The sequence below is a fragment of the Mycosarcoma maydis genome, chromosome 20, assembly GCF_000328475.2.
Source record: "Mycosarcoma maydis chromosome 20, whole genome shotgun sequence".
NCBI classification, from domain to species: domain Eukaryota; kingdom Fungi; phylum Basidiomycota; class Ustilaginomycetes; order Ustilaginales; genus Mycosarcoma; species Mycosarcoma maydis.
In genome coordinates, this window is record NC_026497.1 from 124,465 (window position 1) to 146,238 (window position 21,774).

Sequence of the window (21,774 nt, forward strand, 5' to 3'; positions counted from 1 at the left end):
CGTGCATTCACATTGCCATTCACGATTGGCTTTCGAGAATCTGACAGCGTCGACCAGACTAAAAACTCAATCCGTGATCCGATTCACGATTCGTGATTCACGATTGCATCAAGCGTGAAGAGACCTCTTATGCGGCTGTATGTTGGCTCACCGTGGTTCGGAGCCGCCACAACATCAGTCAGGTCATAGTAACGTACGGTGGATGGAGGAGGGTGGTCAAGTCGGATCTTGTTCTGTTTGCTCACAGACTTGCAAGCCCAGACTCAACGTGCTTCACCAACACTCACGACTGTGCCTTGGCCATGTCCATTCTCATCTTATTAACACGCTTAAACCGTACGGGTCGAGGAATGATTACGATGTCTTATATCGATCAAGAGTATATGTACTGTACAGCTTCAACACATTACAACAAGTGGCACTATGGCGGAGTGGTTATCGCGTAGCACTCGAACCTCTAGACTAGGTCGAGCAACACTCAACAATATGCTATTCCCCCTGGGAGCGCAGGTTCAAATCCTGCTGGTGTCGAATTTTTGAATTTTTTTTGTCCATCAACCAGACAGGTCATCGACGGCTTATTCTCACAAAAAAACGAGAAAAATGCCTAAACTTTCCAAGAGGTTGGAGTGTTTATATAAACCCTGGGTCTGGAGTCGGTTATGTGAGACGACGGGCTACACTCAGTCAAGAATATGGATGGCTGATTAGTTGGCTGGCTGGTTGCGTGCCCGTGGCGTAAATGAACGCGTCAGAGCAGCGTACGAGGCTGCGACGCGTGCGATTCCAATCGTGAATCACGAATCGTGAATCGTGAGTTGGTGAGTGTTGGTTCAAAGAAACGCGAGTGGCCGTCTTTTCTGTACACAGGTAGTCATATAGTCACGAGTCACACTGACGTGTAATGACACACCGTCCCTCCGCTGCCATCACCACCTACGTTGCCAAAAACGAACCTTCGGAACATCGGCGCAACGTATTTATTAGTGGGATCGACCTTAGTCAGCTTGGACCGCAGACGATCACAATGACAGAGCAGCCCAAGTTAGCCAAATTCTTTGGCGGTGGCAGCAGCGCCAACACATCAGCGTCAAAGCCTCGTCAGCAAGATATCAAGTCTGCTTTTGCTCCAAAACTGGCCAAGCCAACATCCATAGAGACCACAATCAACGCAGCCACTGCATCTTCCCACGAAGCCGAGCCTATCACCGCCGCCACTCCCTTGCCCTCAAAGAGACAAGCTTCCATCAGCAACGCCATTCCGAACATCCCCAACTCCGACCCAGCAGCACCACATAGGAAGAAGCGTCGCATCATCGAATCGGATGACGACGAGGACGAGGAACCGTCACTGTCTCCGGCGCAAGCCTCGACCCCCGCATCCGCAAACAAGCAACCTGCACCGGATGCATCATCGAGCAGCAAAGTCGCCTCCATCTCTGCCAAACCTCCGCCAAAGACCAGTATAGCCGCCAACAAGGGTGTCATCTCCAGTGCTAACGATGCCACAGACAGCGACTCGGACTCTGCCAGCGAGCACATCCCTAACGACCTAGACGATGATCACGAAGAAGAACAGGCAATCCAAGAAGAAGAGCAAAAGGGTGCCAAAAAGCTTGCCGCCATCTTTCAAATGCCATCCCAAGTCAACGAAGGCAAAGTTACCTGGAAAGAGGGCGAGGCGGTCCCCTATGCTGCGCTAGCTACCACGTTTGCCGATATCCAGGCTACCACCAAGCGACTCGAGATCACCGAGATCCTCACCCAATTCCTTGTGCGCGTCATCAAGCGCTCCCCCGATAACCTGCTTCAGGTCGTCTACCTGTGCATCAACCGCCTCTGTCCCGATTACGAAGGTCTCGAGCTGGGCATTGGCGAATCGTTGCTCATCAAAGCCATCGCTCAATCCACCGGTCGCGAAGTGGCTCGCATCAAAAAGGACCTCGAAGCCCAAGGCGATCTCGGCCTGGTAGCGCTCCATTCGAAAAAGAACCAACCGACCATGTTCAAGGTGTCGAGCCTCAAAGTTCCGCAGGTATTCAAGCAGCTCAAAGAAATCGCCCTTGTGAGCGGCAACAAGTCGCAAGACCGAAAGATCGGCATGATCAAGAAGCTGCTCGCTTCATGTCAAGGTGACGAACCCAAGTTCCTCATTCGCAGTCTCGAAGGAAAACTTCGAATCGGGCTCGCCGAAAGATCCGTACTCGTCTCCCTGGCGCGCGCCGTCGTCATAGCCAAATTGGGCAAAACCATCTCAAAACTTTCTCAGGAATCCCTCGCCAAGCAGCTCGAGGACGCAACTGAGCTCGTCAAGGCTGTCTACTCGGAACTGCCCTCGTACGATCTGGTTGTACCGGCATTGCTCAAGGGCGGAGTCGAGCATCTGCGTAGCGAATGCAAGCTGACGCCTGGTGTGCCGCTCAAGCCGATGCTTGCCAAACCCACCAAAGCCATCTCTGAAGTGCTCGACCGCTTTGAAGGCAAACCATTCACCTGCGAATACAAGTATGACGGAGAACGTGCTCAGGTTCATCTGTTACCTAACCGTCAACTTGCCGTGTTTTCGCGAAACTCGGAAAACATGTCTGTCAAATATCCCGATCTGGTCGAACAAATTCCTCGATGCATCAAGCCTACCGTCAAATCGTTTGTCCTCGATGCGGAAGCAGCGGCGTGGAAAAAGGCTCAACTCAACGCGGAAGGCATCTTGGAACCAGCCAAGCTTCTGCCATTCCAAGAGCTCTCGCGTCGTAAACGCAAGGACGTCAAAGCGCAAGACATCAAGGTCAAAGTCAAGCTGTTTGCGTTTGATCTGCTCTTCCTCAACGGCGAGTCTCTGCTCTCGCTTCCGCTCTCTGAACGACGTGCGCTCCTGCAATCGCACTTCCAACCCGTCGATGATGAATTCGACTTTGCTCGTTCCGAAGACTGTAGTAGCGTCGAGCAGATTTCTGTCTTTCTCGACAAATCCGTCAAGGAAGGATGTGAAGGGTTGATGGTGAAAATGCTTTCAGGTGTCGATTCCACCTACGAACCGTCTCGACGTTCCATGAACTGGTTGAAGCTGAAAAAGGACTATCTGGCCGGAACGGGTGATTCCCTGGATCTCGTCGTCATTGGAGGCTACTACGGCAAGGGAAAGCGAACCAACGTCTACGGAGCATTCTTGCTAGCATGCTACGATTCCGATTCGGAAACTTTCCAGACTATTTGCAAGATCGGCACCGGTTTCACCGAACAAGACCTCGAATCGCACTACAAAACACTGAAACAGCTCGAGATCTCTGGCAAAAAGGGCTACTACGATGTCGGTGAGGCGAAGCCGGATGTCTACTTTGAAGCCAAAGTGGTATGGGAGGTGTTGACGGCCGACCTGAGCCTCAGTCCCGTGTATACTGCTGCCAAAGGACTCGTGGATCAGAGAGGCATCAGTTTGCGGTTTCCCAGATTCATCCGCATTAGAGACGATAAGACCGCCGAAGAGAGTACCAGTCCAGAGCAGATCGAGGCCATGTACAGATCACAGGTCGTCAACAGCAGTAAGGGCAAAAGTGGAGCAGATGACGATGATGGATTTTGGTAATTCTCACGCCTCACCAGCCATTCGCATTCACATTCACGATTGACACAGATACGAATGACAATCACAAATGTGAATCAATCGTGAATCACATCACGGATTGCACCATTTGACACACACATTCTTGTTTTTCACCCTGACCCTGATACGGCTGGAATTGCGTCACTCCTCGGACGGCCGATGAAAGGCTCGCCTAAGCAGCGTGTAAGGATTGTTGACTGTACCGAGTCGATCTGATCCTATCGAAGGTTGCTGGGTCTCCGCGGTTGCTATTCCAGCTACCCCTCTCTGCACTGCTTGAAAAGACCTTGGTGTCGACGGGAACCAAGAAAGCGGTCGCCGATCGACCAGGTACGACGTTGACCCTTTGCGCTGCATTTGAGATGTACGTTTCGCATGTCGGCAGCTGTCCCGTCTTTGGGTTGGTGGCTGCTTCGACAGTGGAAAGCGGACGCACTTGGACCGTGGGCAGCGGCAACCTACCCGTTCGCAACGCAACAATCGTGAGCGTGACGCTGAACACATCGCATGCGAGCGGAGCTGAGTTCGGCTTCACTTTGAAACTCCCCCTTTTACACCCGTCCACTAACCACGTTTCAAAATCGGGAACAATGTCGTACACCATGATCTCGCCTTCATGTGAAGAACAAGACCAAAGCGTAGACGTCTCGATCGACACGGTCAGTTCGATTGGTTGGCCCACGATCACCGATGCTGACTGGCTTGAACCGCTGTCGCAACGGCCTAGGCTGAGCGTCACTGCATTGACGTAGTCAACGGTGGGCACGTCGACCGGGATCGTTAGCGTCTGCCAGATTTGCTCGTCTGCGAAAAGGTTGCAAGAAACGCCAGAGGCGATATTGTCGAGTGTGGCTTGTACCAATTCCAGCAGTGCTTCCAAGTCGAGCGTACATTGACCCCACCACCGCCTTTCGCGTCGCCACCAATGCCGATCCAACATGCCTGTGCGCACCTGACCCGTGATCGAAAACGCCGGCAAATCTAATCGCTCGCGTACGTACACTACGAGTGCATCCTGCAACAACCTCCTCGTCGGCGTTCCCGTCTTTAATCCCTCCAACGCTGCATCCGCCTCCACCAAGGCATCCAACGCCCGCTCTGCAGCACAAACTGCATCCTCTTGCAATCCCCGATACTCCACGGTCAGCCTCATACGGCTGTCCCTCCCCGCTGCATCCGCCAAACCACGCTTCGATATCCGGAACACATAGGTCGCCGGCTGTCGCGGCGTCACAGTCGCCTCCCGCGTCGATCCACACGACTCGATCTTGTACGCGTGTGCTTCGCCGTCGGCCACAGCATCGTCGTGAACCATCGTAACAGGCTGCAGTCGAAGGCTACCACTCCCGCCTGCAGAGATGGTGAATTTCGAGACAAGACAGGAGATGCGGAAAAAGTCTTGGACATTCACACCCAGTGGCAATGCTGTTCGAAGCAGTACGGGGATCTTGAGTGATCGCTTTTTGCCAGCAGCATATCGTTGTGAGGTGTGGGAGGACGTTGAGGTATACGTTAGCGTAACCACAGCTTCGAGAATGCCGGTTTCGGGCAGCTGACTCAAGGGCAGAACAATCACAGCTTGGCTTTCTTTCCTTAGTGCTGTGATTGAGACTGATGACGGTGAGCCAGAGACGCCCACGACCTGGATGCCAGCATTTGATCGTGCATCCTCGGACAGCTTGGCTTCGCTGTACCCGACCAGAGCACTTCCATTGCTCGACGTGATACTGAACTCCGCAACATCCATGTCATTTCGACCCGATCGTACCGTCAACTCGATCGCCCTGGGTTGATCTAAATCGATTCGACGCGGAAGCCGCACGCTAACACTCGGTGCAGCGCCATCCTTGGGTACCCTAACGATCAGCGCATCTTTCCCTGACGCAGCAGCACCGTGTTCGTACTGGAAGATGAACCGCGCCAAACGAATCTGCGTCACATCGACCATGAAGAGACCATGTGCAGGGTGAGGACAGAAGAGCTCGACTCTGCTCGACCCTGGTGCAAGCTCGGTCTTGGAAGATGTGAACCATAGCGTCTCGCCATCACCTGTGACTAGACAGACACGTACGTCTTCGACAACTTGCACGCACGATAGCAACGATGTGACATCCACTTCGAGCAATGAACCGTCTTCCGTCTCCACCAAGCGGGCGGAAGAACGCGGCAGCGAGATGGAGAAGAGCGGGAAGCCACTGATCGGTACTTCTCTGCCTAGAGCTAAAGATGCTGACCGGAGCTGCTCGCAAAGGTACATAGGGTCGGTCCATTTGGCGGCTTCAGCCTCGACGCTTCTGCCTGAGCTGGAGTCTTGAACGCTGAGCCTGAGCGCAGCCAATGCAGCTGCTGTCCAGGCTCGATCTCGCGGTTTTTCGAGCTTTGCATGGCACTCGAGCTGCATTGCCAGTGAATGACGTTCCAGCGCGGCTGACTTGGAAGTCGAGTATGCCTCGGTGACTGCGAGCAGATTCTCATATGCGATTTGATACTTGCCGCGCAGGTAGTGAAGGGTAGCAACGATGGTTCGCACGTGGAGGGTATCGCGTGTGCGTGACGATGCCTTCCAACCTGTCAAGATACGCTCGCATAAAGCCAAATAGTGCGAATCAAAGTGCTCTCTTGACTCGATGGCCTGCTGCAGCTCAGGTCGAGAAGTGCCCCGCTTTTGATCGAGTACAAACGCTGGGCCTAGTCCAACACTCTCGGATGCGCTGTTGACAGCAGCGTCGGGCAGTGGTGGCAGATCACGCTCTACGGGTGCGATCGATACAGAATCATCCAATGCATCTTCCGACGGTGGCAACGCGAACGGCTCGCATGCAGGGAGATGACCGGCTTTGATGCCCATACGATCGAGCTGACGTCTGGCGACATCGAGCAGCTCCGACTTGTTCGAGTGGAAGGCCGGGCTGAGTTGATCGTCAGTAGAGGCGGACGACTGCCCACTGCGTTGAATGAGCCATGCCTGGCACTGTTCGACCACATCTAGTGCTGCTGAGAAGATCCAGGACTCGATCCACTGACTGCTGAGACGCCTGTTGCGGCGTAGCATCCGGCCGACAGCGCTGATGAATAGCGGTGCTTCACGCATCACAGCCGCCACTCTTCCCATCTTGCCCAACAGCGCCGACTTGCGGGCGAAGAGGTAGCATCGAAAGTCAAAGAGCGAGATTTCGCGTCGACGAATTAGATCTGCATAAGGCTTCTTTGTTACATCCAACAGCGGCAACGAATCGTCGTTAGGATCGTCTCCCCCGACGGGAGCAAACGATACGGCACCATTCTGCACGGCCTGTGCAAAGACTATTTCGAGATCTTCATACTGTCCCACGGCATCGTCTTTGAGTCCAACAGCTTCTAGAGTGCGTGCAAGCGAGTCCTTGGAGAGAAAGTAGCTGCAAAAGTCCCAGCCTTGCTGACCTCGAGTGACCCCGCAGCGAGCTATTTCGTGCTCTTGCAATTCCACTGTGGCGGCAAAGGTGGTGGAGGCCGCTTCGCGCAACTTGGTTAGCAACTCGGCCCAGATGGTGGGATCCATCGAGTGCAGACCAGCTTTCCCGAGTGGCGTAGCAGGAACAGGCGGCAGACGTGAGAGTTGCACGACATGGTCCTTCTTGGATGTGTTGAAATCAGCGCGAGCTTTTTCGAGAACGTTGCCTTTGGACTTGTTCATGAACCGACTCATGCCCGACTTGGCGTCTGCAACGGCAGCACCGGCACCAGCAAGACCAGATATGCCGGCGCCTTCTGGTGGTGTGATGAGAACAATGAGATATTCGGGCTCGGTGGGACCTGTTGGCACTGTTGCACCAGTGGGGACAGCTTTTAGGGTACTGCCTTGACTTGTGGGCGTGTTGGTACCAACATTTGTCGCTGTTGTCGCTGTTACCGGTGGCGTGTCAGAGCGTACAGGTGGGGTGCCGGAGCGAAAGGAGCCGAGTGCGAGCGAGGTCTTGGAGGACGATGCAGAGGCAGGTGTGCCTACAGAGCTTGGATGCGCTGATGGTGTCGTATGCTTGGCATGAAAGAAAGATAGGCTGCTGATCCATGATCGGATCTCATTGCGAACGGTCGTGCGGTAATGCTCGCTATCGTCGCACACAACAAGGTAGAGATGGACAAAGGGTCGGTCGAGGAGTCCTGCTGTGCCTGGTTGGTCAAAGTATCCGGGGTCGCCGCGCCAACGACGAATCTCATCGGTCAAGGGTTTCAGAGCCACATCGAGCGTCTGAATAGTCCGTATTGTGGAGCCCGGCACGACGGACGATGAGACGTATGTGGACTTGCCCTGCGAAGCAGCTCGCGCGGAAGCTGCATCAAGAGTCGATTGGCTCGGACGCCAGTGGAGGTTGCGAAGCGGTAGTTGCTCTTTTAGAAGATGTATAAAGTGCGGGGTGAGAGGAGCAGCGAGAAGAGCTTGGGACGCTGCGTATGTGACGGTGATCCTTTCCGAGGATGGAGTGGGATGATCTGTCATCTTTTTAGAGTCACCTCCAGGGACAAGGGCTGAAGCGCCTGCCAGTGTGGCGTGAATCAGGCGCTACCTCTTTTGTGGCCTCGGTGAAGTGGTATTGAGGTGTAGATGATGGCGCTTCGCAAGGAAGGCTGTCTGACACCTTCAATCACGAATCGTGAATCACGAAGGAGGACGGCCTGTGCATCACGGCACGCAAAAAAGCACAACGTGTTACATCGTTTCAGTTGTGATTGTATTATTCTTGCCGAACTCGCAACTCGCAACTCGCAACTCGCGACTCGCGACTCGCGACTCCACAGGAAATCGTGCCGAACCACGAACGTGGAACAAACCGTGAACCGTAAACCGCGAAAATCGTGAATCACGAATATGCAAGAGGCTCCACATTTCACGTTTGTGATTCGTGATTAATAATTCGAGACTCGAGATTCACGATTTCACCGATAGTCTTCGTAGACACGAGAGTCACAAGTAAGAGAAAAGGAGACTTTCACTCACGACTAAGTTAGAGGCCATCGTGCATGTCATGTCACTCGACCTGGACAGAATTTACTGGCTTCCAGCTCGCTCATGGCTCATGGCGTAATAATATTATATTCGAGATCTTTTGGGCCGCTTGATTTGTCAATAGGTTTGACCTTGCAAGATTATCATGGTCATGCCCCATAGAGTCACTGAGGCTCGACCGTAGCTGAACTTCCAGTTGCTCGTCTCCTCACCATCGTCACCATCCACTACACCGCTGCCCACGGACGGTGATTTGCTTGTTCAGCCACCTCTGCTCCTCGACGAGGTTGTTCGAGCTGCAGTGGTCGATTCATGCCTCCGCCTCCATGTCAGGTTCTCGATCCCCCACCGCTGCGAGGTCGCCAGCTTCTGGACATGCTTCGCTACGACCAGTCTCTCCCACCGCAGCAAGACAACCACTGAGCCGAAGGAAGGACTCAAGAGCATCGCGCGTATCTTTCAGTCCAGAAGACTCGTTCAACGACACAGATGGAGGCTCAGAAGTAGCCGCGCCGGCTCAGACCATTCGAGATGTATCACAAGCCTTCCGATCAGGGCGGCCAAGCTGCTACCATATGGCTGTTGTCACTCTGCTCGGAAGTCTGGCAAGCGGTATGCCCCTGGCTTCCATGTTCAAGGTGTACACATACATCATGTGTGAGCTCTACGATCCTACCATCCGCGACGAGCCCATCAGCCACAAAGGTTCTCGCCAGCTCAGCGCCATCCGTACGCTTTTCTTTCCCACCGCAGCAGCCACTGTGGCGACCACAAAACTACCTCCAGCACCCGAGCTTCCCAATCCGTCTCGCTGCTCACTACCTTGGGTGCAAAAGTCGACCTCATCTTATTCGGCTGGCATGGTCACAGTAGGCGCGCTCCTGGGGCTCATGACTCTCTCACGAGCCTCGACGCTTTCACGTCGATTTGGACGCAAACCTTTGCTGTTGATCGCACATGCTATCATCGCCCTGGCGATCCTAGTCTTTCGTTTCGCAGTAATCCTCCCACCACTCGCCGGCGCCGCCGTACTATACTGTGCTGTGGTTTTGTCGGAGGCTTCAGCAGGTGCGCCGCTCCGAATTGCCATACAGAACTATGTCGTTGATACGACATCCGAAGCTCAGCGAGCTGGTGCCCTGAGCTTCATCGAAGGGTTTGGTCAAATCGGCGCCTTTCCCTCCAGTGCATTGGGAGGTTTGCTAGCCAGCCTGACCAACGAGTTTTTTGCTCCCTTCTACGCCGACTGTGGCCTCATGGTACTCGCTGTGGCATACATTCTCCTCATTGTCCCCGAAAGCAAGCCCGGCGCGGAGCAAACATTTGTTGACCAATGGCTTCAGAACAACGAGGTCGAGTCCGCATCCTCGCAGGGCGGTGAGAATGGTAGGGGCGAGACTGAACATGGAGAGGACAGTGGAGCACGCGACGAATCGAATGTGACTTGGTCCACTGTGCATTCGGATGGCGATATGTCCAAGTTCCGCTGGCGATCGAGGCTTCGTAAGCTCAACTTTTTGCGACCACTTGCTATATTTTGGCCCCGACGAAGGCATTACTCTCATATGACCGAACAGGACGTCATCGATGCACCTGTGCAAGAGGATACAAGCACCGTTCAAGCATCTGCCCACCCTAACGGCTCTGCTGGCACCGATCAAAGTCATACAGCTCAGCTATCTACGGCAGTGCAAAGATTGCAGAGCAGGATGGATTTTCGCCTGCTCAATCTGGCTGCCGTTGTTGTGTTCGAAGAGACATATCAAGCATTCATGGTGCCGCTGCTGCTGCTCTACAACAGCGAGCGATTCGGATTTGATGTGCTGCAGAACGGATATCTGATCAGCGTCCTCCAAAGCACTCGTGCTCTCTTCCTCACCGCCATCTTTCCCCCTGGTGTCGCCCTTGCTAGGCGGTACGTTGCCAAGGTTGGACTGGCAAGACGTCGCAAGCAACTTCGCAAGCTGAAAGAAGCCGCTCGACAGCAGCGTCGAAATTTCAGAGCAACATCCCGTAATGACACCAGTCATGCTGAGCCTGTCAACGGCAACGAGCGAGCGCCCCTCGTGCATGAATCCTCGAACGTCAATTACGGCAGCGTAGCAGCAAGAGACTATGGTCATAGGGAACGTCCGAGTAGCGCTGGAGGATCCGAAATCGAGGCGCGACCAGCGAGGCGGCGGCCATCCTACAGGTCGGCAGCCTCGCTTGGCTACTCTCATCTAAAATCCAACACGCGGAGCTCTATGGCGTCAGGATTTACCATTGGCAGCAGCAACTGGGAGACGCATTCGATCTTTGCCAGCTCACCATCCGAGCTCATCAAGCGCATTCAGCGAGGCAAGCTGGACATTTCCATCATGGTAGCATCCTATGTGCTTGCGACCGCCTCGTTTCTCGTCATGGCGACCTCTGCCAAGGCGCCGACCTCTTCTTCTCATTCTACTGGTACATTGTCGCACACCGCAGTCGAGGCTGATAGGGATGGCCATGGCAGATTGTGGTGGTCGAGCCCATGGATTCCATTGGTCATCTCGGTGGTGCTGCTGCAGATCTCGTCAGGCTCCACCTCTGTGAGGACTGCTTTGGTAGTCAACGCTGTGTCCGAAGATGATCAGACCAAGGCATTGGCAGCGCATCAAATTCTTGTCACAGTGGTCGCAGCAGTGGTTCCGCTACTTACGTCTTTCGTGTTTGGCGTAGCGCTCGAGAGGGGCCATCCCGAGTTGGTGTGGTTGTTTAAAGCGTTGTTCGCTGCACTTGCGGCCATTGGCGCTCTCGGGCTATTCTGGAGCCATCGTGGCTCTTACGAGAAGGCGCACGATGACGAGGATGACAAAGATGGAGACACGGATGACGTCGACGATGACGACCAAAGCGACGAGGACGAAGGACAGCCGCAAGGAGAGAGAGGGAACTTTACCTGAAATAAATCAGCCCCCAAATCATACATTCACGATTGGAACCAAACGGGCGTAGACACAATCGTGGATTGTGTGATTGCTACGTGGCATACACGTTTAGGCGACGTGATGAGGTTGGTCTGGGTGTCTGTATTTGCGGTCTGGCTGCCGAGGAGGTCGCTGCTGGAACCGTGGCAAACCACACACTGTTACACTGACCAAAGTAACATGGGAATTAAAGAGCTACCAGCGTCCCGTTTCTCAAGCGCGGAACATCGGACTCGGAAGACTCGCGCCTGTTGACAATTGACAAATGAGCCGGCGGGGCTCGTTAACACAAAGATACCTTACTGTGCGAGCATAAGCAGCTTTTATACAGGGCAGGATGGCTAGCATGCGAGGTAGATCTACTCGTTCGTGCTTTCGCCGGTGAGAGCAACAGAGATTGCCGAAAAGGATCGTAACATGTACTGTAAGAGGGCAGACAGTAACTGTACTGCATTCACGATTCACGATTGTCAAATACTTCAACCGTAACGAAGGATCTGCTGGTCATCGGAAGAGGTCGGCGAGAAGAATCACGAATTCAAATGGCCTCGCTCCCGGTTTCGGAAATGTAACTTACGACTTTGCATTTAGAAGCTTTGAATTCAAAATCGAAGAACTTGGTCGTGAGTTTTATTATAAATTTCTGCCTCATACACGATTCACGATTATCGTGATTGGTGTTGCTTCTAGTTTACCGGCAACCAAATTTGTCCTTCCGCGTGAGAAGATCGGCGGTCTGCCGTTCAACATGACAAGATCCAGCACGAATAAAGTCTTTGCGCTGCCGGACCGCACAGCCGACTACGCCATCCACGATCAACCTGGTTTGCGGCAGTGACCAGCTGACTCTCTGACCTTGCTCGCAAAAGAGAGTTGCCTAGCGCTTGGCTGCATCTGATCGTTGTGTTTGTGAATTCTTTTGAAACCAAGAAAAGTGTAATTGTGAATCATGAATGGTGCGATACTCACGACTAGGAGATTCACGAATGGATCGGCGTCGTTAACTTAGTGCGTGTGTCTCATTTAAATACCTTGTTCGCTTTCAGCTTCTTGTCAGAATCAAGAAATTCAAGACGAGGACACAAAGCACACACGATACGTGATACGTCCGTCGTGTGTGTTACAAGCTGAAAATTTGGCCGTGTAGATTGAGTCATAACCCGAACCCCTCACGCATGACCCTGTCTGCCCCCCACGCTACTTGCTCCCGCACTCACGACTCTTGTCTGCCGCTTGGCGTGCGATTCGTGATTCACGCTAGCGCATCGTCGCTGTTTCTCGATCTCGCTTCCTCTTGGTTCGCGTCCAGATCTTCCTGCAATTCCACACCATACCTGTTCGACTTGGCCATTTTTCTCCTCGCATCCGGCATCGTTTCCTCTATCCGTTCCGACCCTCTCACACATCCTTTCACCACTCATTCTATCCTGTCTCTGCTACTGCTAGACTGGTTCAAGCCCCTGTCTCTTCTCTACACATCGCGAATCCCGTCAAGAAAACTCCACGGCATTGAGTCCAAATAGCGGTCGTTTGACATCTCCAAGGCCCTCGTGATCGGACGACGAGTTGGTAGAAAACCTTCTGACTCGGCCACAGACGCAACAGAGGACGCTTCAATCGTTGCACATAGCCCCTGAAACGTTGACCAGCAGCCACAGTCGTGCTACGGGCTACTAGCAAGATCAGATTACAAACTCAGGCAAGTCTTTGTAGCCAATTTGACACGCATACACCGTTCAAGTCCACCATGTCACATTTCGTCGCTTCCACATTCTGGCCCAGGCCAATCCACTGCGAGTCGGCACCGCCATCAGAGCAGAAGAGCAAACCGATCCCAGCAAATGCACAACCCGTGAATGGCCATGGCAATGGGCAATACGGCGTCTACTGGATCCCCCACTTGCCTGGGGAGGGACGATTTGTCGTCAATGCAAAACTCTACTCGCGTCAAGATGCCGATCCAACGTTCCAGGAGCACATGGAAAAGTTCCGTCAAGAGGTGGCTGCCTCTTCGCCTGGTATGCTCTCGTACAAGACGTCGGTGGTGCGCGGTGCAACGGACAAGGAGAACCTCATCTGCCACGATCTCATGATCTCAGACGACTTGGAACCGCATCCCGTACCCAAGGATAAGGAGCAGAAAGAAGAGCTAGCAGCAGCACGGCTCAAAGAAATCCAGGATGAAAAGAAGCAGAAGCCTGTCAAAAGTGCTTTGGCCGAGATTGGCAAGTCGGCCTACAGTTTTGGTCTTGGTGGTATTGCAGGTTCTACCGGTGCTACGCTTGTCTATCCCATCGATCTGGTCAAGACGCGTATGCAAAATCAGCGATCTTCTGTGGTCGGTGAACCGCTCATGTACAAGAACTCGATAGACTGCGTCAAGAAGGTATTCCGCAACGAAGGCCTGCGTGGCTTCTACTCTGGTCTTGGTCCTCAGCTGCTCGGTGTAGCTCCAGAAAAGGCTATCAAGCTGACTGTCAACGATCTGGTGCGAGGCCACGCAAAAGATCCCATCACAGGTGCCATTACGCTGCCATGGGAGCTATTTGCCGGTGGTGCTGCCGGTGGTTGCCAGGTCGTGTTCACCAACCCGCTCGAGATTGTCAAGATTCGTCTGCAAGTGGCCGGTGAGATCGCCAAGGCCGAAGGCGGTGATCGTGTTGCTCGAGGTGCCGTGCACATTGTGCGACAGCTGGGTCTGGTCGGCCTGTACAAGGGAGCAACAGCATGTCTGTTGCGAGACATCCCTTTCTCGGCCATCTACTTCCCTGCTTACGCCCACTTGAAGAAGGATACCTTCCACGAGGGTAAGGACGGCAAGAAGCTCGGATTCGGTGAGATGCTTGCATCTGCAGCCATCGCTGGCATGCCCGCGGCTTTCCTCACGACGCCAGCGGATGTGATCAAGACGCGTCTGCAAGTCGAGGCGAGAAAAGGCCAGGCGACGTACAAGGGTATCGTCGACTGCGCTACAAAGATCATGGCTGAAGAGGGTCCCAAGGCCTTCTTCAAAGGCTCGTTGGCACGTGTGCTGCGATCCTCGCCTCAATTCGGTGCGACGCTGGTGGCTTACGAATACCTGCAAAAATTCCTGCCGTATCCATTCGAGGAACAGCAAGTGGCCGACATTCTGCGTGATGGTGTTCCAGGCGAAGATCCTTCACGTACTCACGCTAGACGAGCCCTCCAACTGCTCCTCGAGATGCATGAAGACTTTGGCCGTCCTCCTTCTACCATCGCCACGGCCGCTAGTGCCAAATAAGTTAACGTCAGCATAGATTGCCGACTCAATGCTCTCTACACTGCACCCACTTTTACACTACAGTACCATTACACTACTTTGCTGTCCTCGACCGAGACCGCACACAATCAAAGCATCGCTTCAAGTTTGCGATGCTGGGCTGCTTGTTTCGATTTGAGCGGTGCCTTTTTTCGGATGAAACGTGAGGATGAGTTCAGTCGTTTTGACGACCAAGTTGACTAGCCCTGTAGTGATCACATGCTCGCTACCTTGTCTGATTTTAGGCAATTAGTAGTTGAAACGGGGCAGAAGTCATGAGTAACGAGTGAAGCACGAATAGAAACACCGGATCCAAAACAATCACGAATCGTGAATCACAATATTGTGAATGGTGCGACGTTGCGAGGCTGAGAAATCCGTGATTCCTCGATTCGTGATTGATTTCCTTGGAATCAGAGCGAAACTCGCTCTGGCTGACTCACGACTGACAAAGCGAGTGCTCGCAGTTGGACCCTGTCGAGCTGCTTATTTGGCCGTGTGCTCTTCATGTCAGTCTTGGACTCGGGACGCAACGACCGTGTGTTTCCAAAGTGAATCCGTGCCGTAACTTTGAACGGCAAGATAAGCATCGGACCCTTTCCGATCATAACATCATCCACATCGGTACTGCCGAACGAAGCTCTTAAAGGTCTCGGCTCTTGCTCTTGCTCCTCGCTGCGCCAAACTTTCTGACACCCTTTTCATCATCACAGTGGCTATCGGAGGTGCCTTTATCCCGATTCATACGTATTGGTCGCCTTTCGATCGCGCTGCTCCTCAACTCACTCGGCTTTTAACAACTCACCAGACGTCCAATACCTAGGTATTCAATACCTGAATCAGCAATAGGGCGTAAGCGTCAGCGGCAAAAGAGCTGAACTACTTGTCCGACTTCATCAGCAACAGGGCTACCTTGGGACACTACGACACCGACATGTTCACATGACAACCCGATCGTTTCTATCGACGCGCAGGCACGCTCTTCGACCATGTCGCATGACGGCGCCATGTTTAGCCAACACTCCGTGCTGAGCCCGCCGCTTTTGGCTGCGATCGATAGTCAGCACACATTCGGCTCTTATGATGCCACAGGAACATCAAACCTGCCTCAACGAGCTAGCGTCGACGCCTCCTCTACCTCACCCGATGATTTCACAACAAGCTCTCATCCACGAGGCACAAGATTACGAGCGTCCTCAGCAACGTCGTTCCCAAACTCGGCATCGTCCAGCTCCAGCGCCACATCCAACTCTGTGAATCAGAATGGACACGTAAACAGCAACAAGAAATCGCGCCGGTCACAACAGAGTCACTCGGCACACAGTCGTAGTGGCAGTAGGCCTGGTCCATTACCGATATCAGGCCGTGTTCCCACCACACACGTTTGCTCATCTTCTTCTGCACCATACGACCAAAGAACCCTCACCAGCAGCCTCCGAAATCGATCTACGCCACATCTTGATGGCCTGCAGAATGGCACTGCGCGCCAAGAGCATAGTCGCGCGTCTGGAGCAGTATCAGCTATGACAGCTCCTTCGTCTCCCCTCGCATCTGCCTCTGCCTCTTTGGCGTTGGCCATGTCGCCGATCGCACAAGCATCAGCCATGTGGGACCATCTCATGCCTACAGATTGGACTCTCGACAGCTCTGCACCTGCATCACCACACTCCAGTCTTTCGCGCATTCCTTCCGATTACTTTGACCCAGCGATTTTGGCTCAACTGCGATCCCAAAGCGGAAGCTCCCACCCCGAGCTGCGCTCGAGCGACCGTCGACCTGATCCTTCTCCCCCCGTCGACATGGTCTTTGATCGTCTTTCGCCTCATCAGTCACATGCAAATCGCTCGGCGAGTCAATCCGAATGGGCCCAACGTGCGGCCCAGATACAGCAGACGGCCCATTTGCTCGGACTTCATCGCCTCTTTGCGAGTCGAAGCACGCCTCACCTGCCTGACCTCGATTCATCGTACATCGGCCACGAGTTTGAATCACCTCCACCGTATGCACCGCGCGCATCAGTGCATGAGACCGAACTCGAGAGGGCCGCCGCTGTCGATACAAGCACTCCTGGGCATCGCGCGGATGGGATGGACCTTTCTTCTAACGCTTCATCTTCATCGACGTTACATGGCACCAGTGACCCGCCATTACCACCGCCTATATCTATTCCACTGAATGCTGTTGGACAGTGCATATCGAATCCGCCCTCTGCTTCAGCCCTCACGCGACCTGCGCTCCGAGCTCGATCGTCGTCGCGCGGCAGCCGTAGTGGACCCCCGTCGCCTTCGGCCTCTTTCTACGGTCGTCGTGGTCTGACAAGTCTTTCACCGTTCCCAGCAGGACTCGAGATGACGCCAAGCATCGCGCCCGTCTCGTCGTTTTCTTCGACGCCTGCAAGTCCTCGCTTTGCCCCGGACAGCGATGGAGATGAAGAGCTCAACTCGATGTTGTCCTTCTCATCCACCAGATCCAAGCAGAGGCGAGACGATCGACGACAGACCATAGCTTCGATCGATAACTTCTCTCGCGCTGATGCATTGCCAGGTGTCTTGTCATCATCTCTTCCAGGATCGTCAGCCCAAGCTCAAACTGCATCATCGAGAAGACGGCGATCCGGATCTGCAGGCAGTGCACGACATCTCTTCCGGCCTCGCACGCCAATCAACCCTTCGGTCGTAAGGCCTTCTACTGACCAACAGCTTCCGCAAGCGGCCGACGAAGGCTCTCGTATGGTTTCGGAGTATGTCAATGTATCGTCGAGACGCTTGGCAGTCGCGTCAAACTCGGATGTAGCGCGCGCGACGGCAGGCCCTGGGAGTTTCTCCGAGCATTGCTCGATTCACTACGATCAAAATGACAATGTCCATGCCGACATCGGCAGCCTGCCGGGCCGACCAACTTCTGACGACAACCGAGTTGAAGGTCCACCATCACTGGCTGCTACCGCCGACCACTTGGAAAGCAACAATTTCGCTACCACTGCCAATCCCCCTGCAATACAAGCTGCGAAAGGCAATTTCGAGACAAAATCTGGCGCAACTGCAGCAGAGGAAGATGAAGAAAGCTTCCCGCTGGTGCTCAAGCTCCTCTTGCATTCATTGCGCCTGCTCGCGGCTGTACCGGGCTGTATCGGCACTTTCTGGCTGTCACGCAATGCTTGGATTTTGGCGACGAGACACGGGCATTTGCTCAGTCCTGGTCACATGATCACCACAGTCGACGGCACGAGTCACTTTTGGAATGCCAACCAATCCGAGTCGCAGCGATGGCTTCAAGAAGCACACCGGTTAGGCCGCCGACAAGCAGGATCGCTCGACTTTGCTGTTGCATGCTTGTGGAGCATGAGCACTGCCTACCACGCGCTGTCCTTCACCACGCTGCTTTTGCGTCGTTGGCTGCTGTACTACTCGATTTTGCCGTCGCTGATCCGTCTGCTAGCGTTGCAGGCGATCTGCTGGCCGCTGGTGCGGGTTACGGTGCACGTCTTTGGAGCAGATCAGCCGTTGGGCGCATGGGTAGTTATCGGCACCACCACCGCGCTGAGTGATCTAGTCTCACGTTGGGTCACGAGCAATATCGCCGATGCTCCGCTCGACGACGAGTTGGATGAAGAGGAGGAGCAAGAGGAGGCAGACAATGTGCTCGGATACTTGTCTGATAGCCGCTATGTCCAGAGTCCGCCGAGAAGGAATGCATCTGAGCGGATGTTGTATACGGACCAATATGCGCGGTCAGCAGCGGGTCAGTCGCTTGTGGGCGACTCGGATTGGGATGCACGGTCGGGTGATGAAAGCGATGTAGTTGCAGCAAGTTTCTTGGCCTCGGAGCGGGAACGACAGAGGAGGCAGCGCCGAGGAGGTCAAGGCACCAGGTTTTGGCGTGCGGTGATTGGTGGGCCTTCGTTTGCTGTTGCTTCGCGCCGAAGTAAGAAGAACAACAGAGCGGGTGCAGGAGGAGCCGGAGGCGGTCGATCGGGGTTGTCGGGCGCAGGCACTGAGACTGAGATGGAGGGAGAGTCGGATTGGCCCGGCTATACGACGGATGGTACGGTGCTAGGCGGAAGCGGCACACCCGCGTCAAGCTCGGCAGGCGGTTGGTGTCAGCAAGGTCTGCGGCGAAGACTTGGGGCCAACACGTCGCCAACCACACGTGCAGGCACATCGCAGCGATTTATAGATCGTGCGGCTGCCGACAGAGGAATGTTTGTACGTCGAGCAGTGCTGCCGCCGTTCCCATTCCAGGCGTCGATGTACAGACATGGCCATACACGGTTTGTCTACCGGGACGGCGCTTGGACGAGAGAACGGACAAGCAGCGTGCGCAACTTCCACTGGGAAGTAGCCGTACGCAGAAACGTCGTGCCGATCCTTGTACTCTCGTATCTCAGCATGTGGATCTTGATCTTTGATGCAATGCGCCTGGGAGGTGGACGAGGTTTGTAGAGCGTGTCGATAGCCACACTCGATCGCATGGTCAAGTCGGACAGGAATCAGCTCGGGCTCATACACGTCAAATATACGCACGCATGAATCAACGAGATGCTTGGTTTCCTAGATACACGCTACTAGCGGTGATGGTCATCAAGACCTCTCTCAGACGTATTTCTGTTCTCGAGCAACGAGCAACATAGCCACAAGCGAGTATCACAAGGTTCCGGCGTTCAAAAACTCGAGTAGACTGAGGATCAGGCACCGAGGTTTCTGAGTCCACTTTGAGCGCCCCTGCATAAACACGGGTTTGTTTCTTGTTTATTTCAACCTCACAGATGTACTCATTCTAGTCGCCATGCATCGTGCATCTTCTGATGCTTTGGCTGACGATGCTCAAGTATAGTATTTGATTGCACAGGTAATTTGGCACACAAAAGACTTGATCATTCCAGTTGAGACGGAAGCAAAGGAGACAAAGAGGGCAGTCTGCCGAGTTCTTGGTACCTGATCGACGTCTGGTCTGCTCTGATGCAGCGATTCGACAATCTCGTGCACCTCGTCTTCCGGAAATGACGGTGTCAATAGCTCCCAAAGAGCTGCGTCACCGTCATATCTTCTTGCACATGTATGACGATGATGCATGCTTGAATCATTTCAGCAGCCGTGATTTGATCGTCCACACGGTAGATCTTGCCTCGATAGCGCGCGAGACACGTGAATCGGTTCTTGAGGTGTGCAAGGGCATGTTCAACACGTACTCGAACATGTGAAAGATGGTGGTCGAAGTGCTTGCGATCTCTACTCTTCTCTGCCCGGAAGAGTGAAAGTCGAGTGTCCGTGACCGGCGTCAACGCAGATGAGCTCGGCTTCGTCAAGATAGAGTCGGGGCTTCTTGCGCATGTTGCTAGCCGAAGTCTATACTTTTGAGTCCTGCACGCTGCCTGGTTGTCCCGACGACCGACTCAACGATGCGCAGCGAGTGTGGAAAAATCACAAGGGCTACGTTGATGCTGTAGTTCGCTTTTCGCTTCGGAGTTGCGATGCGCCTGGGACAACAGCCGTGGTGCAACAGCAAGCTTGACGTGAGTACCGTCAACAAGTAGCCAGCGCCTGCCGCATTCGGGGTCCCCAGTTCTCTGCCAACCCAAGCGGCTGCTGCGTTCCTTTCGCCCTTACTTGCAAACTTCATGACCTCACGGTTCAATTCCAGCAGTCCAGCGACCGTCTTCTGGGTCCATCGAATGAGGCTCCCAACACTGCGCTGCGTTTCCTGATCGTGCAAGCCTACAGAACGCAGCAGCCGCAATCTCCCTAACCTCGTCGGTCGAAAGAACTCGTTTATCGAAAGCTTCTGTTTGCCGAAGCCTGAGAGTGAGATCGTGGAACGCGTCTGGTTGTTGAAAAGAATTGAGACCAGGCGCACAGTGTTTTCGGTCGACCAGATGAAGTTCTTTTTGGCGCTGGCAGATACGGAGTTGGTGTTTGTTGGTTGAGAACAGCGAGTCGAAGGAGTACTGGTCGAAGGTGAATTCTGACAAGATTTGGGCGGCTGCGGAGACAGAGCGGACCTTTGAAACTATGCTGTTGGCTGCATGTGTGCGGCTTGCAACGATTGTGAGGGCTGTGGGGAAGGCAAGAGCTGGGTCGAATAGCGCCAAGATGGCTGGTTTGGCGGCAACGGATCCAGCTGCGACATTGGATCTGTCTGCGATTGCTGAAAGCCAGCAACACCGTTGTCGAGAGGAGTCAGGTTGCTGGATGGCTGAGTATTGCTTGCCGGCGCATTGCTGAGTGCTTCGTTGTCGAGACCACCTAAGCCCATGGCTATTGCAGAAATGGGCCGGTGAGACCTGCGTAGCTGACCGGAACGGCGGTGGTTGCTTGATGACGAAGAAAGTTAAGATTCAAAGCGTCCGATGAAGGAAGGAGGATGTCGGATCTAAAGACGGTTGCAAGGTGTTTAGGAAGCGCAAATCGAGGGATCGTGCGCACAAAGGGTTCATCTATTATTCGTGATTGAGCGGCATCAGACAACTGGCTAACCTGACCAACAACAAACCCGAGTTTCTAAATAACTTACCAGAAACTTGTGATACCCCCTGATAAACGTGAATATGATTCGTGATTGACATGTGAGGTTCGTGTTCCACCGCGATTCATCGTGTAGTTAACACGAGTTCGCAATTTTAGATTTCATTTGATTTCTTCCTTTCCTGGCGCACAGGCCTCCACATTTTGTTTGTTTTTTTATTTTTCGAAGTGACGAGCGTTTTGTGTCGCGTGCTAAGGTTGCTGAGTGAGAGTCGTGAGTTGGGCATTCACGATTACGCTCACTCACGACTCGATGTTGGCAAACGACGACGACTCAGGCTTGTGAACGGCGGGCAGCAACTGACGTTGCGACTTTTGATCGCGAGAGCCAGGTGTTACTATGCTCCGCTCCTCTCGCGCGGTCGACTTTTCTGTACCATCTCTATCACGCTGCATCTGACTTACCGTTGACTTGACCTGAACGCGATCGATTGGCG

General features: G+C 53.8%; 6 protein-coding genes and 1 non-coding gene across 7 annotated transcripts; 5 read left to right on the plus strand and 2 right to left on the minus strand.

Annotated features, from left to right (window-relative positions):
* The first annotated feature begins 417 nt into the window (after positions 1-417).
* Positions 418-531, plus strand: UMAG_16104. The gene is made up of 2 exons: positions 418-454; positions 487-531. It is a non-coding gene; the product is annotated as a tRNA-Ser (tRNA).
* A 496-nt stretch (positions 532-1,027) lies between these two features.
* Positions 1,028-3,583, plus strand: UMAG_11196 (putative DNA ligase I; the record flags this gene model as incomplete). The annotated part of the gene is made up of 1 exon (XM_011394037.1): positions 1,028-3,583. One exon carries the CDS (start codon positions 1,028-1,030, stop codon positions 3,581-3,583), a length of 2,556 nt encoding a protein of 851 aa, XP_011392339.1.
* Positions 3,584-3,773: 190 nt separating this feature from the next.
* UMAG_05839 (uncharacterized protein) lies at positions 3,774-8,078 on the minus strand (the record flags this gene model as incomplete). The annotated part of the gene is made up of 1 exon (XM_011393901.1): positions 3,774-8,078. The coding sequence occupies one exon, from the start codon at positions 8,076-8,078 to the stop codon at positions 3,774-3,776; it is 4,305 nt and encodes a 1,434-aa protein (XP_011392203.1).
* An 833-nt stretch (positions 8,079-8,911) lies between these two features.
* Positions 8,912-11,512, plus strand: UMAG_05840 (uncharacterized protein; the record flags this gene model as incomplete). The annotated part of the gene is made up of 1 exon (XM_011393902.1): positions 8,912-11,512. One exon carries the CDS (start codon positions 8,912-8,914, stop codon positions 11,510-11,512), a length of 2,601 nt encoding a protein of 866 aa, XP_011392204.1.
* Positions 11,513-13,283: 1,771 nt separating this feature from the next.
* UMAG_05841 (uncharacterized protein) lies at positions 13,284-14,798 on the plus strand (the record flags this gene model as incomplete). Its single annotated transcript, XM_011393903.1, has 1 exon — positions 13,284-14,798. The coding sequence occupies one exon, from the start codon at positions 13,284-13,286 to the stop codon at positions 14,796-14,798; it is 1,515 nt and encodes a 504-aa protein (XP_011392205.1).
* Positions 14,799-15,805: 1,007 nt separating this feature from the next.
* Positions 15,806-19,258, plus strand: UMAG_05842 (Myp1 protein; the record flags this gene model as incomplete). The annotated part of the gene is made up of 1 exon (XM_011393904.1): positions 15,806-19,258. The coding sequence occupies one exon, from the start codon at positions 15,806-15,808 to the stop codon at positions 19,256-19,258; it is 3,453 nt and encodes a 1,150-aa protein (XP_011392206.1).
* A 786-nt stretch (positions 19,259-20,044) lies between these two features.
* Positions 20,045-21,068, minus strand: UMAG_12317 (uncharacterized protein; the record flags this gene model as incomplete). The annotated part of the gene is made up of 3 exons (XM_011394053.1): positions 20,045-20,161; positions 20,250-20,706; positions 20,824-21,068. The coding sequence occupies 3 exons, from the start codon at positions 21,066-21,068 to the stop codon at positions 20,045-20,047; spliced, it is 819 nt and encodes a 272-aa protein (XP_011392355.1).
* Positions 21,069-21,774: the final 706 nt, after the last annotated feature.